This window comes from Diprion similis, chromosome 14 (assembly GCF_021155765.1).
Source record: "Diprion similis isolate iyDipSimi1 chromosome 14, iyDipSimi1.1, whole genome shotgun sequence".
In the NCBI taxonomy this organism is placed as follows: domain Eukaryota; kingdom Metazoa; phylum Arthropoda; class Insecta; order Hymenoptera; family Diprionidae; genus Diprion; species Diprion similis.
In genome coordinates, this window is record NC_060118.1 from 4,857,364 (window position 1) to 4,870,473 (window position 13,110).

The 13,110-nt window shown below is 34.8% G+C and overlaps 1 protein-coding gene across 1 annotated transcript in view; it reads left to right on the forward strand.

The window, feature by feature from the left end:
• The window catches only part of LOC124414918 (ALK tyrosine kinase receptor-like), a 42,349-nt gene extending 34,036 nt beyond the window's left edge, over window positions 1–8,313 (forward strand). The window contains exons 18-27 of the mRNA XM_046896088.1: window positions 1,453–1,698; window positions 1,999–2,097; window positions 2,569–2,764; window positions 2,849–3,128; window positions 3,213–3,505; window positions 3,628–3,853; window positions 3,934–4,050; window positions 5,518–5,745; window positions 6,129–6,563; window positions 7,777–8,313. Of these exons, the coding sequence (XP_046752044.1) occupies window positions 1,453–1,698; window positions 1,999–2,097; window positions 2,569–2,764; window positions 2,849–3,128; window positions 3,213–3,505; window positions 3,628–3,853; window positions 3,934–4,050; window positions 5,518–5,745; window positions 6,129–6,563; window positions 7,777–7,824 (2,168 nt within the window). The 3' untranslated portion in view covers window positions 7,825–8,313. The remainder of the gene's footprint in view (window positions 1–1,452; window positions 1,699–1,998; window positions 2,098–2,568; window positions 2,765–2,848; window positions 3,129–3,212; window positions 3,506–3,627; window positions 3,854–3,933; window positions 4,051–5,517; window positions 5,746–6,128; window positions 6,564–7,776) is intronic.
• The last annotated feature ends 4,797 nt before the right edge of the window (window positions 8,314–13,110 follow it).

Consider the following 13,110-nt stretch of genomic DNA (forward strand, 5'->3'; position numbering starts at 1 on the left):
TCTGATCTCATATGTTCTTGAGTTATGGATTTTTTAAAAATATCATGTTTAAATTTTCCAACTGAATATGACTTAGAAAAAAGTTACTACACTTTCTTACGTCTCAAGTTGTAGACTGGCGAACTTAATTTTCTCAAATTATATCTTGTATTTCTAATATAAAAATCTAATTTTCATCACGGAAGTCTTTTTTTATTTTGTTGCGTAAAATATTCTTCAGAGTATTATGGTTTGTCCATGAATCTGAAACCAAGTATCACTATGGACTGATTATTTGTTACATATTTTTATATGCCAACCTGTTGGGATGATGCATTGTACTGTTACTTTATTATATTAGAAACGATAGCAGTATCACATTATACATCGTGTGATAGTTCATTGCTGACTGACTAGTCAACTGTCGTACATACCTGGTTCAGCGTATACACACATGCTTGAATACATATCTAAACATGTTGGGTTGAGACCGATCTATTCGCTCGGTACATGTATGTATTTCGCTTATCTTCAACACAACCCAATATTATTTAATAATATAAACGATTCTATGCGGTATTCATGGAAAAATTTGGTGTTCTATAAAAATGTTGTTCTATAAAAATGAAAAAAACAAAAACGGTCTCGTAAAGTATTACTCAATCGACTTCAAATTTCGTGAAATAAATTTCTCAACTGACGAGTAATGAACTGACTGAAATAGTAAAACTTGACAACGCTCAAAAATACATAATACAACTATAGCAATTAAATAATCGGCTTATAATGTTCCTCGACTTAAAATTTATGAAAATCCAATAATTTCAATGGAATTTTCTGTAAGAAAATAAAATTAGAACGACATAATGTAAAATAATTTTATTCAGTCAAATTTAACATGGTTAGTGATTTTCATAATATGTAAATATTTAATTTTTTCAAACTCATTTATACCGAAGAGGAAAAAACATGCGTGGTTTTGGTTCAATATTTCATTCCGTTCTCGCATTATATTAAACTGCAAAATTTAAACAGAACTTTTTGACAAATCGCAGCTCAAAAACAGATTGAGATTAAAATTTCTAGCAATTTCGATAATGTCCGTTTCAATAGATAGAATGAAACTAAATAGATTAAGAAAAATTAGACCTTAAAATCTTATCCGATTTTGCAAATAATGCCCCATAAACCGAGAAAAGAGTTTATTTACCGGTAACAAACGTACATTTGGATATGGCGAAATAAATGTTTTGTTATTATTATCAAATTTCAGTCGAGCTAAATATGATTTGTTAACTATTAACAAATTTTCATCGATCATTATTTGACTCAACTAAAATTTCATAATAATAACGAAACATTTATTTCGCGATATCCAAACATACGTTTGCTAACAGTAAAGAAACTTGAAAAAACGGCACATGATACGTATTTTTTCTATTTTCTGATAATGTATTGCTAAATATTTGTTAGGTGGAAATACGGGACACGCAAAATCTTCAAACGGGGAAGGTGGATATTCATATGCAGCACCAGAACTCTTACACGTCTCGTTCACTCCCGGTGTTAATCCGAGCTCAGGGAAAGCTTATATCGTGCCAGCGATCAGCGGCTGTGGTTGTGATTTTCGATGCGTTGCAATAGACGAACATTTGAGTAAAACGAAATGCATCTGTCCACCTGGTTGGCTCCTTGGCAATGATACTCGTTCGTGCGTTAGTAAGTTGTCAACTTCTTTGTTAAAATTACAATGGAGCGTTGTTAGAACTAATGCTAATTATCGTATGTTAAGGTCATGTTGTACTTCTACCTGTATCGACCGAGCAAACTCACCCTTTGCTCGGTCGGTAATTTTATATATCGTTATAAACGTGCTAGTTAAGGTTATGTAATACTCCTACCCTTACCGACCGAGCAAACTCACCCTTTTACCCTTTTACTGGCGTGTTTACAACGATATGTAAAATTTATTCAATCTCTCATGCCTGCAACACTAAGTTTACTTGAATAATTTTCCAGTGGACAGAGGCCCTGAAGTCCATCCGACATTCATGATAGTACTTATTGTTGTCAGCATCGGCTTATTATTGGCCTTTTCTGGACTCTGCCTTTTACTATGTAAGTAAAACACTTTCAACAATATTCCTACGGGGAATAGCTATTTATGTGGCATGCCCGTAAACCGCCTGTTTTTTTTGGCAAGGATAAAGATTTCAGGGCGAGCTGAAGGCGAGCCGGAAGTGAGCCGAAAGCGAGTACTGAAATTATCCGAGCCAAAAAACGGTTTACGGGCATGCGACATACAATATTTTTTACGGTACGGGCATTGAAAAGCAAAACGAAGAGTGAGGTTATGTCGCGATCTGTTCGACGAAGCTTCTTTATTCGGCAGTTTGGGATGCGCACTTCGAACTGCGCATCAGAACTGTGGAATAAAGACTTTATTCCGCAACTTTGTTCGCTGCCGTATAAAGCGTCACTTTACGGAACGAAAACTGCCACAAAAAGTGGACTTTTCAACGCCCATGCCGTAAAAAAAATATTGTGTAGCTGATAGTTAATTATCACCTATTTGTCATCCTGTGCTAGATAATCGATACCAGCATCGCAAAGCATTGCTAAGGCGGCGCCAAGTCATGTTTGGCAATGGGACGGAGCTGACGTCACTACGCATTGTTTCCGACAATATGATGACCGAATTTAATCCTAACTATGAATTTGCTGGGAATCTTTACAGCTTTAAAGACTTACCTCAAATTCCGCGGGACAGTATATCTCTCGTAAAGTACGCCATTTACACTTGTTTTTTATACACATCCCATTACGAATAAACTTTGGACATTTTTAAACCTGTATCTCTGTTTTCTAGGCCTTTGGGACAAGGTGCATTTGGCGAAGTTTTTCAAGGTGTATATAAATACAACAGAAATGAGGAACATCCGGTCGCCGTAAAAACATTGCCATCATTATCAACGTCGCAAGCCGAAGCCGATTTTATGATGGAGGCTCTTATTATGAGTAAATTTAACCATCCAAATATTGTACATTTTATCGGCGTTTCGTTTGACAATCACCCACGGTATATCGTACTGGAGTTGTTGGCTGGTGGTGATTTGAAGAATTTCTTACGAGAAGAAAGACCGCGACCGGTAACTCGAAAACTACTGAATATAGCTGAAAACGAAATTCAAAGAATAGCAACACAGTTCTAAACTTTGTATCTTTTTTCACAGGATCGTCCTACGACGTTAACTATGCAAGACCTGGTAATGTGTGCATATGACGTGGCAAACGGATGTAAATACATGGAGGATGCCAGGTTCATTCATCGTGACATTGCTGCGAGGAATTGCCTGTTGACATCCAAAGGATCGGGTCGTATGGTGAAAATTGCTGATTTTGGTATGGCCAGAGACATATACAGAAGTGACTACTACAGAAAAGGTGGAAAAGCAATGCTGCCCATAAAGTGGATGCCTCCTGAAAGTTTTCTTGATGGAATATTCACTACAAAAACGGACGTTTGGTAAAGTCGTGAATTAAATATTCTATAATTATCAGTTGCTACATTCACTGCCTCCAGCAACGTCGAAAAGAACCAAAAAATGCCGAACATTCGTTAATTAAGAATACTTCTGTATTGAACAGGGCTTTTGGTGTCCTTCTCTGGGAAATTATGTCCTTCGGTTACATGCCGTATACAGGTTGTGCAAACCGAGAAGTTATGTCGATGGTGACAACCGGTGGGCGGTTAGAGAGACCAGCTGGATGCCCCGATCCAATTTATGGTGTAATGACTCAATGCTGGCATCCTCATCCAGAAGACAGGCCGAGTTTTTCGACAATAGTCGAAAGGATAGGCTATTGCCTACAGGTGATTGTCTGATTCGTATAATTGCTGTGATCATATAAACGTCACGAATGCCTACAAACGGAATTTCCTTGATCTGATAGGATCCTGATGTCATTGATCATCCAATGCCTAACTATGATATTCTCCCTGCTTGCGAGAGAGAAATAACGATAATGCGGCCTGATCCAGAAACAGAATGCATCAACGTACGTAGCAGCGTGAGTGTACCAGTGTTACTAGCAAAATATATACCATAAATAATAAGTTTGCTAACTCAGAGTTTTTCCGCTAACCCTTGCCTAACTAATCAAATTATAGGTTTCCCCACTCAACAGCTCGAGAAATAACCCAGAATCGTTAGATGCAATTTTACCGAAAGAAAATAGTGAAATTTAGCAGATTGAGTGTCTGACTGCGCATGCCCGAGTATCTTCAATTTTTCATGCAAAAACTCGGCTTAACCCTTTGATTCACGCTGGGATACTCAGCGTCCCGACTTTTTTTTGCAGCTTTTTGTTTATCAAACTAATTCTTGAGTAACAACTGCCTAGTTTTTTGGTTCCGCATGGTCCCTGAAATATTCCTTAGTCTAAAGAAAATATAAAATTTATTTATTTATTTATTGCACAAATAGCAAATTTCAAACAAATAGTCGAAATTCCTACTTTTCCACGAAAAAAAGCATTATCTGCTAATCCACCATGAAAATCCACATGCCAATTTTTACACACACTTAATACACAACAAAAAATTTCACAGAATTTTTTCGAAATTTTTCTACCTGTTTTTGTTTGTCCGTCATATTGGTTCCACTATTTTGAATTTTGAATTTTGAGTTCAGATTTGTAATCAATGACCCCAAAAACCGTGTAACATAAATTTATATAAAAATCAAATGACGTTTTAAATTGACGGTCCCCATATTGGATCTGTCATTTTGAATTTTCGAATTTTGAGTTTAGTTTCGTAATCAGCGGCCCCAAAAGGTTGTGTATGCAAAATTTCAAGTAAATCGCACGTGAGGAAAAATGTATGCATGAAGGGTTAAGGAGGTTATGTAAGCGATTTGAATTTTTTTTAGGTTAAGCAATTCGCAAATAGTTGATAAAGGCCAGGCTTTGAAAACTTTTATTGTTCATTTACTGATGACTGATGACTACTGCGAGTTATCATCAAAGTATTTGTCATTACAGAGGCTGTAGAGTTCGACGTCCACGCCCCATTTCGAGTATATCGGCTCTCATGCTTTGAAGACGAAATATTGCTGCGATATGATCTCACCAATCAATACAGTTCAATTAGTGCGCGCATGCGTAGTCGGTCGGTTACGCAATCTGATAATTTTCTTCGTTTTCTCAGGGTATAAGATTCTGTGGTAAATCTCTGGGTATTATTGAAGGACATTAACCGGATACACTTTTTCATAATAATATTTTTTAACTAAACAGCGTAGTAAATGGAAGGGTAAACTAATGCGAACCTCAAAATACTAATCAGTAATTAACAATAAAAACATAACAGTTGTTTGGTTTCCCAATGACGAATAAATGTTAAAAATTCTAAATTCAGTATTCGTGAAAACTAGCTCTACTCAATTTTATTTTGATGTTCGCTAGGTCTAAGGAGGCTATGCAGGTCTCAGACGTGATTTCAGGAATCTTAGATTTTGCATGATTTCTGCATAGTTGGATGGATGTGGAGGCTACATGCAACCCAAAACAAGCTTCCGGCCAGTATCATATCGCATTGGTCCAGCGCCTGGAATCGTTTACGCGTCCTTGCAACACTGTGATGACTGTGGAAACGAAAGCGCAAAAATACAAGAAACGGCACTCTTGGAACCGAAAATTCATCATAACAACTGTGGTCAAAATGCAAATAATGAGTCCAGCAAACATATCTCTGGAAAAAAGGTAGCCAACTCTAAGATTATTTTTCCGTTTGAAGACATCGATCCTCCGCGGCTTAACTCATATATTTCGATTACAAAAAGGACCAAGTGAGGCACAAAAAGGCACAAAAGATAGAATGCTTGGTTTTTGAACGGAAAATTATGATCCCCAGAAACACATAAGAGTCATAAGTTATTTTACATCCGGAACATATATTTACTTGTTTGTTATGGTAAAAAATGAAAATAATTGAGGACTGTTCTAAAATGTTGAGTATTAAACTGAACTGAACGAAACCGTACAGTAACTACAATTAGAATTTTCTCAGTACTGTATTTCCAAATACCCCAGCACTTGAATTTATTGTGAAAAACATGCGGTTGGAACAGATTTTTTTTGTGCAGGTGCCTTGTAGACATAAAGCGTTACCACCGGACGAGAGCAACGCTAACGCTGTAACAGTGAGTACGGAATACAATCCGGACAAATCAATCAAATGCCAAAATAAGGTATTAAATGGAAACACCAACAGAGATAATGGGAATTGTGAAAGTATGACGAACACAGATACAAATTCGGATTCCTTGGCTATCCCCACGTCGAATCCCCCAACAGAAACTTCGTTATCTTCACCAAATACTCGAGTGTCCTCTCCGAATCACGTAATTTTAAACGCTAATGTGAATAACAATAATGGCATCCTAAGGAAGAGCGCGCTGAAAGCTGCTCTTAGCTTGGATCCAAGCGCTCTTTGTCGAGGGACTATTCCCTACGAGAAAATTGCATTTTCACCACCGCCTCCGCGTCTGAGTAATCCTGGCAGCATGGAATTGAGAAAGGTATGCAATTGACTGCTGAAATTCCTTAAAAAGCTGATTTTTTTTTATGTTCAAACCGGATTTTGATCAAGGGTAGGATCGAAAATTCTAAACGAGTGGAAACCAGTTTCATCGAATGAATATCAAAAAGTAGAAAGGCTACGTAATATGTATATGGTTTGTAATATTCAACGGTGAAATATGCGAAACTTCAATTTGTACAATTTCGAAGTATTGGAAATCAAAAACTAGAAAAGTCGAAACGCAGAAAAGTAAAAATATAAAAGGCCAAAAAAATAGAATGGGTAAAATTTCTATATTTTTTCAATATTTCTGCGCTTATTCCGATGATTTTAAACTTCAGCTCTTTACATTTGTACCTATTCTCATTCCGAATTTGTTATACTTCGACTATGCACACTTGAATATTCGTCGGACTAAATTTTTGTGTTTTCAAAAATTCAATATTATGACCCTTCTATGTCGTGACGATTCTACTTTTTGATCAAAGTTCCGAAAGTTCAACGATGCGAAATCAAATTTTAATAATAGTGAATTATTTTGAAATTGAAGACGGCAATTATTTACTTAAATGTTTGAGTAAATTTTTTTAGACAGTTAATTATGTAATATCTTTCGTATCGTCGCTCAAACCTTTACTAGAACGGCCGATTCATCAAAATTACTGACAACGATCGATCACTGCCCCACGTTATGAAGTCTCAACTACCTCAATGACAATTGTGTAAATCATTTTCGAATTTTCTTTCTATTATATACTCCCTTATTTCTGATTTATGGACCCTTGGTATCACCGTTTTTACAATATTGAGTCTTCATGAAATTGAACTCTGGAACGAATTTTCTCACTCTTAATCAATCTTAATCAATTTTTGGAAAAAATTTGCATTTTAACTCCTTCAATCACAGTGGGATGCTTAGCGTCCCACCTGAAAAATTTCCATATCCTAGCCTCATTACAGTTCATTTACAACTTCAAATGATTTTTGTTACTTCATATGACTTCGAAAACCCCTGAGTAACAAGTTTCGGCTAGAATCATCGAATTGCGATTTTACCTTCGCCATATTGGATCCGCCATCTTGGATTTACAAAACTCCCACCCAAAAACCCCTGAGTGACAAAATCAGGCCAGAATATTGAGTGAAAAAATGTGTGACTGAAAGTGTTAATTCAGTGATTTGTGCATGAAATATTTTTGAATGTTCGCAAGGATTCTGTGGGACACGAGTTGCCCAGAGAAGAGGGGTGCTCCTGCTGAGATTCAATTAATGGCGGCTGACAACGCTACTCCGACTCTGAATTAGCCGTCACTCTTCTAAAGAGATCAACTTCCATGCCAGGTTATGGATATATGTCTTTTCTGACGGTCGAGTAATTCCTGCTCCGCCTTAGAAAAAGCTAACTAAACGCATGAGACATTTATACAGGTAAAATATTACATTTCCATATCTTATTTCATTTTGTACGCAACTGAAGTAAAGAGACAAAGTGCCAAGAAGCAGAAGCAATTAGTGATAGCTACGGAGAATTAAATTTAAGGAATAGTATATTCTGTAACAAGGATGCAAACACGGTCTCTTCGGGCCGAGCGTAAGTTTGCAATATGAGTTGTAGGTGAGCCGAAGACGAATATTGCAATACGCGAGGCGAAAACACCGTTTCCTCCTTGTTGCACGCCATTCTTTATATAACACGAGTATGTTACGCCGTGTTTCGCGAAGCACGAAGTTGAGGTTAGGGTCACGTAATGTCAGATTTGTTCATTCGCGGCAGCGCATATGGGTGCAGTGCAGAAAAGAACACTTTTAACTCCTAAGACTTGAAATTGGTTACAGAAACGGGTACTTTGTGTGCGGAAAACACGCATTGAAAATCGCGTAAAACATGCTCGCATTATATGAAATATAATGTTCGATCGCCGTCGTTGATATTTAATTATAATTAGTTTAGTGAAATGTTGTATTATATGTATATATACGATCGTGTTTTATCGACTGCAACACTTTTTATGTTTGACAATTTGTAACGGATTTTCTATGCGGGGGCGCTTCGCCTGATAGACAACGTTATCTTGTTCTTCAAGGATACAATTCGGTGCATAATGAAAATTTCTTTCCAAAAACACGACTTGGAAAAAAACGGAGATACTTCAGTGAAAAATGTATGTTTTAATTGCAAGTTTTCACAGTTTATCGAGTCTTTCAGTTGTCCTTAGCTTGAAATACGTGTGAGAGATGCAGCCATTTGAAACTGGATTTGAAAGTTATTTCTTGATCATGTCCAAGGCAGAAATTTTTATCAAATACAGAAATTATAAGAGACTGCTTCCGAATGAAAATCAAAGTAATATCTAGTCAAAATTTGATAATTTTTGCTGAAAACCCGGAATTATAAACTTCATCAGAGCATTAGGTGAAAAATACCAAAGTGAGAGGGTATACTTGAATATAAAGAAGATAAAAGAAATCAGCACCGGCAAGATGTGTGATTATGTAGAATTTCCTATTTTATTCTATTCGTCATTTAATAATTTAAAAATTTTTGTATTCAGCGAGTTGTATACTTTTCATAGAATAATCCATCTGTATAGTTTTTTCCAAGATACACTACGTAAAATTCGAATTAAACTTAATAGTCAAATTTGATACTCTGTTTTGATAAAAAGTGACTTTTTTCATAATAATTTGAAAAAATTAATTTTCTTTTTATATGTTCAATTAATCTTTTAGAATGTCACACGATTTTGAATATATTATCGGTATCTGATTTCGCAAAATAAGCATACTTTTTCAATGTGTGAAATAATCCGACACCATCCATTGCGAGAATTATCTCATTTCGGAGTGTAAATTTAAAGTCGTAATATTTTCTTTACATATCTCTATACGATATTTTTTTGCAAAATCGTAAGATTGAAATTTTGACAGGGCACTTGCAATATGTGATAACACAGTAAGAATATCGGAAATAAATGAATTAACATTTTTATAAAATGTCATTCCACGTGTCGAATTATGAAAAAAATCGCTCACATTTCAGAAATGCACGTTATAACAGCCAATTAACTTTCGTTAAAGTTTGAACATAGATTATTAGACAAGGACCATTTACCTCCTTTCTCGGCTATGCCCTTTTCAGGCAAGATTTGAATATATCTCACTTTATTCGAAACAAATATATTCACCAGACTTTACGCTCATTTTTTTGGCTTCCTGAATAAAAGCTCACTTGATCGCGATAAAAGTATCGGGAGCTGTGCTCTTAAATAAGACTATCTTACATCTTTGAATTCTTGGCGGTAATTTTTGTTTTCGTTTCTGGATTTTCACAATCTGGAAAGTTTAATAAAGTTCTTCAAGATTTTTCAAATCAATATATGTATGCGTCAGCTCGGAATTGATTTATATTTGATGTACGAGAAAGAATTAAAAAATTTTTAAGACTCGTACGTATTTTTCTAAAAACAGTAATTATTTTAAGTAATTATCAAGTCTGATTTAAGTACAGTTATTAATGACTTAAGTAAAACATATTTTTTCGAAAGAATTAGACTATTTTAATTAGAAAAAAAAATTTTGCACTTCTAATCTAGCAGCTAATCAACTCTTGCTTCCGTAATTTTTCTGCTTTACTTAAAAATATTGAGTATAAAATCGTTCAAAGTTAAGCAATCTGTACATGGCGTGAGCTGTGTTGAATTCAATATTAATGTAAGAAGAATAACGTGTAAGCATGAATAAGTTGCGAGGTGGTCTAATTAGGTTGGGCAGTACCATAGATAATAATATTTAAATATACTCGCAAACAGAAGATTTAATACATTTGGCGATCGTTTATAGGGGTGTTCGGTATTTTGAAAAATTATCAATAAAACTTTTCTCATATCATTCAGCACTATCATAGATTTTTTAATAGTTTTTATACCAGAATATGTATGTATATCGTATATGTATATACCTGTAGTTCATTTCATGCCAAATCAACCATTTTAGACCTTCATTAGGTATAATCGATTTTTTAAAACCATTTTCTGACAAAAATCAATGGTTAACCTCTGAGAAAAATCATGAAATTTTTTAGACCGTTTACATTCTGTAAGTGCGTTGTAATTATGTAGAAGGTGAATTTTATTTTTTTGAATTAATCAAAATTTTGAAGTTTTAAAATCTAAACTAGATTTTATCGATGGGATTTATCAAATAACTTGTAAAAATAAAAAAATAAGCAATCAAATCCATCACAAGGTTCTTTGCGAATAAGCCGAGGTGGAAAGTAAAAATGTTGAGAACTTATTTGAAATTTGGATAAGATGTTAACTTTATTTAGAAACAATAAAATCTGTTAGAAGCATGATAAAAAAACAGGAAACTAATTCAATTCACCGTCTGCAAAATTTTGACGTCTTTTAACAGAGTCAGGAATGTTTTTAAATTTCGTCGAGCATTGATTTTTACAAGTACAAAATTTTTCAAAGTTTAACAAATAAACGAAAGTCTTTTTCACGATGGGACTAATTTTAAAATGATCAGAGCAAGTAATGAAGTATTGCGATTTTTTTTTCAATATTGAAAAAGGTGAAACTTTGTAAAGGTTTAAATATTTGTAAGTTAAATTAATTCCATAAGAAAATCGTATAAGAACATATTGGGGGATTAAGGAATTACGTTATCACTTAAAAAAAAGTTTCACAAAAAATCAATTCAAATTTGCTTTATTTGGCATGGAATGCCCCTCATATATTGTCAAGATAATTCCGTTTACATTGAAAACTGCGAGAGCTTCAGGAGCCTTGCAAAATGATGCAAATACCAGTTTTCATTATACTACAATTGTTTTATTTATATTGCTACTTGTGTACTAAATGTTCGTCAAAAACATACGAAGTTGACAGCATACTTAGCTATGAAATTTGCTCGCGAATGCTTTAATTCATCTTCCCAAAGTCAACAATCAACAGTAAAGCGCAGCCTTGCATGACAATAGTGTAATATATTTTAGAACCTTTTTTCTTGTGGTGCTCAAGTTATTGCAGTGGTACTGCATTATTAATGCAAATGCTTAATAAGTTTAGATTTTTGGTGCTTGATGTGATTAAGAATACTCATACTTTTCTTGTTTACAAGTTTACGCTACAGATATTGACGAACTAGTTCCTCAAATTGAATTAACAGGTACAGAGTAACGTTTATCAATTTTTCGCTATTCCAGTATTTTAGCACATTAGTATTGACATTGATTAAGGGATCCATATTTTATGAAAGGCCGGTAAGAAATTTTTCATGCCGAACGTGGTTAATTGATACTTTTGTTATGCGTGTATAGTTTAAATGCTTTACGAATCACGTGCTGTTACTGTAGTCAGTTTTTACTGACCGAGTAGAATGTCATTTAATATTCTAGGCTGATACAGCAGTCGACGCAATACCAATCGCGACTGTCAGAAAATGTCCCTAGGAGCCGACCATTAGCTATGGACTCCTAGGGACATTTTGACAGTCGCGATTGGTATTGCGTCGGCTGCTCTATGAGGCGGTAACTGTCGGCCAATAAAATTCGACGACTTGACGCGCACGTCAGGTATATCGAGTATAGAATTGCGCAACCTGCAGCGTGTTCAAGTCAATGATACCTAGACTTTGAAAATAATCAAAATGAGTAACGTTTTACTGAGTTAGAAAACACTGGTTATAACCTCTTTTTCAGCACTAAAATTCTGAACTTTCATTCATGCGCGGTATGATACACACAATATTTTTAAGTTTCATGACTTCTGATATTCATTTGATAAATTTATGTCTTCTTCTTAAAATTTTTATTAAATGAATATGTATATTCGCGATTCGTCACATACGAAACAGAATCTGAGGTACATGATACACTCTGTGGTTTTCGAGACTGTTGCTCACTCTCAGAGACGAAAAATTTGCGGCACTGTTATGTTTCACACTTTGTACCTACGAAGCCCCAGGGATGAATGTGATTTTGAATTTTCTGTTCCAAACAAAAAACCCTAGTCTCATCATTCTCGTCATTAGAAAAAGGTTTAAAGTTAACAATATTTTCCGAACCTAATCTTATTTTTGTTAGAACGTCGGGATTTCATCGATCAAGCAGACTTTCATGCTTGTAGACAGAAATATTTTTTAACTAAAAAACACATTCATATACAAATTGTAATCGTAAGACTATGTGGGTGTTTGTATTGTTTCATACACTGTTGTAAGGGTTGAAAAAACATTGGCAATGCTCGGTTTTGAATTTGTACTAATCGTATTTAGAGAAATTAAAAAAAAGCTGGTGTATTGGTCTCAAAGTCAGTTGCAAGTTTTATTGGAATATTATAAGGATTATCGCTCTTATTCTTCAAAATCAATGTAAATGGGAAAGCCACAATATTCTGTGCAACAGAAGAGAAACCTCTTATTTAACGGGACATAGATATTTGCTTAAGGAAACAGTTCAATTTTTACTTTAAACATACTCTTCCGAATTCCATGGTGGTCGAAATATTGAATTTTGATTTAAAAAATTGCATCTCTGTTTG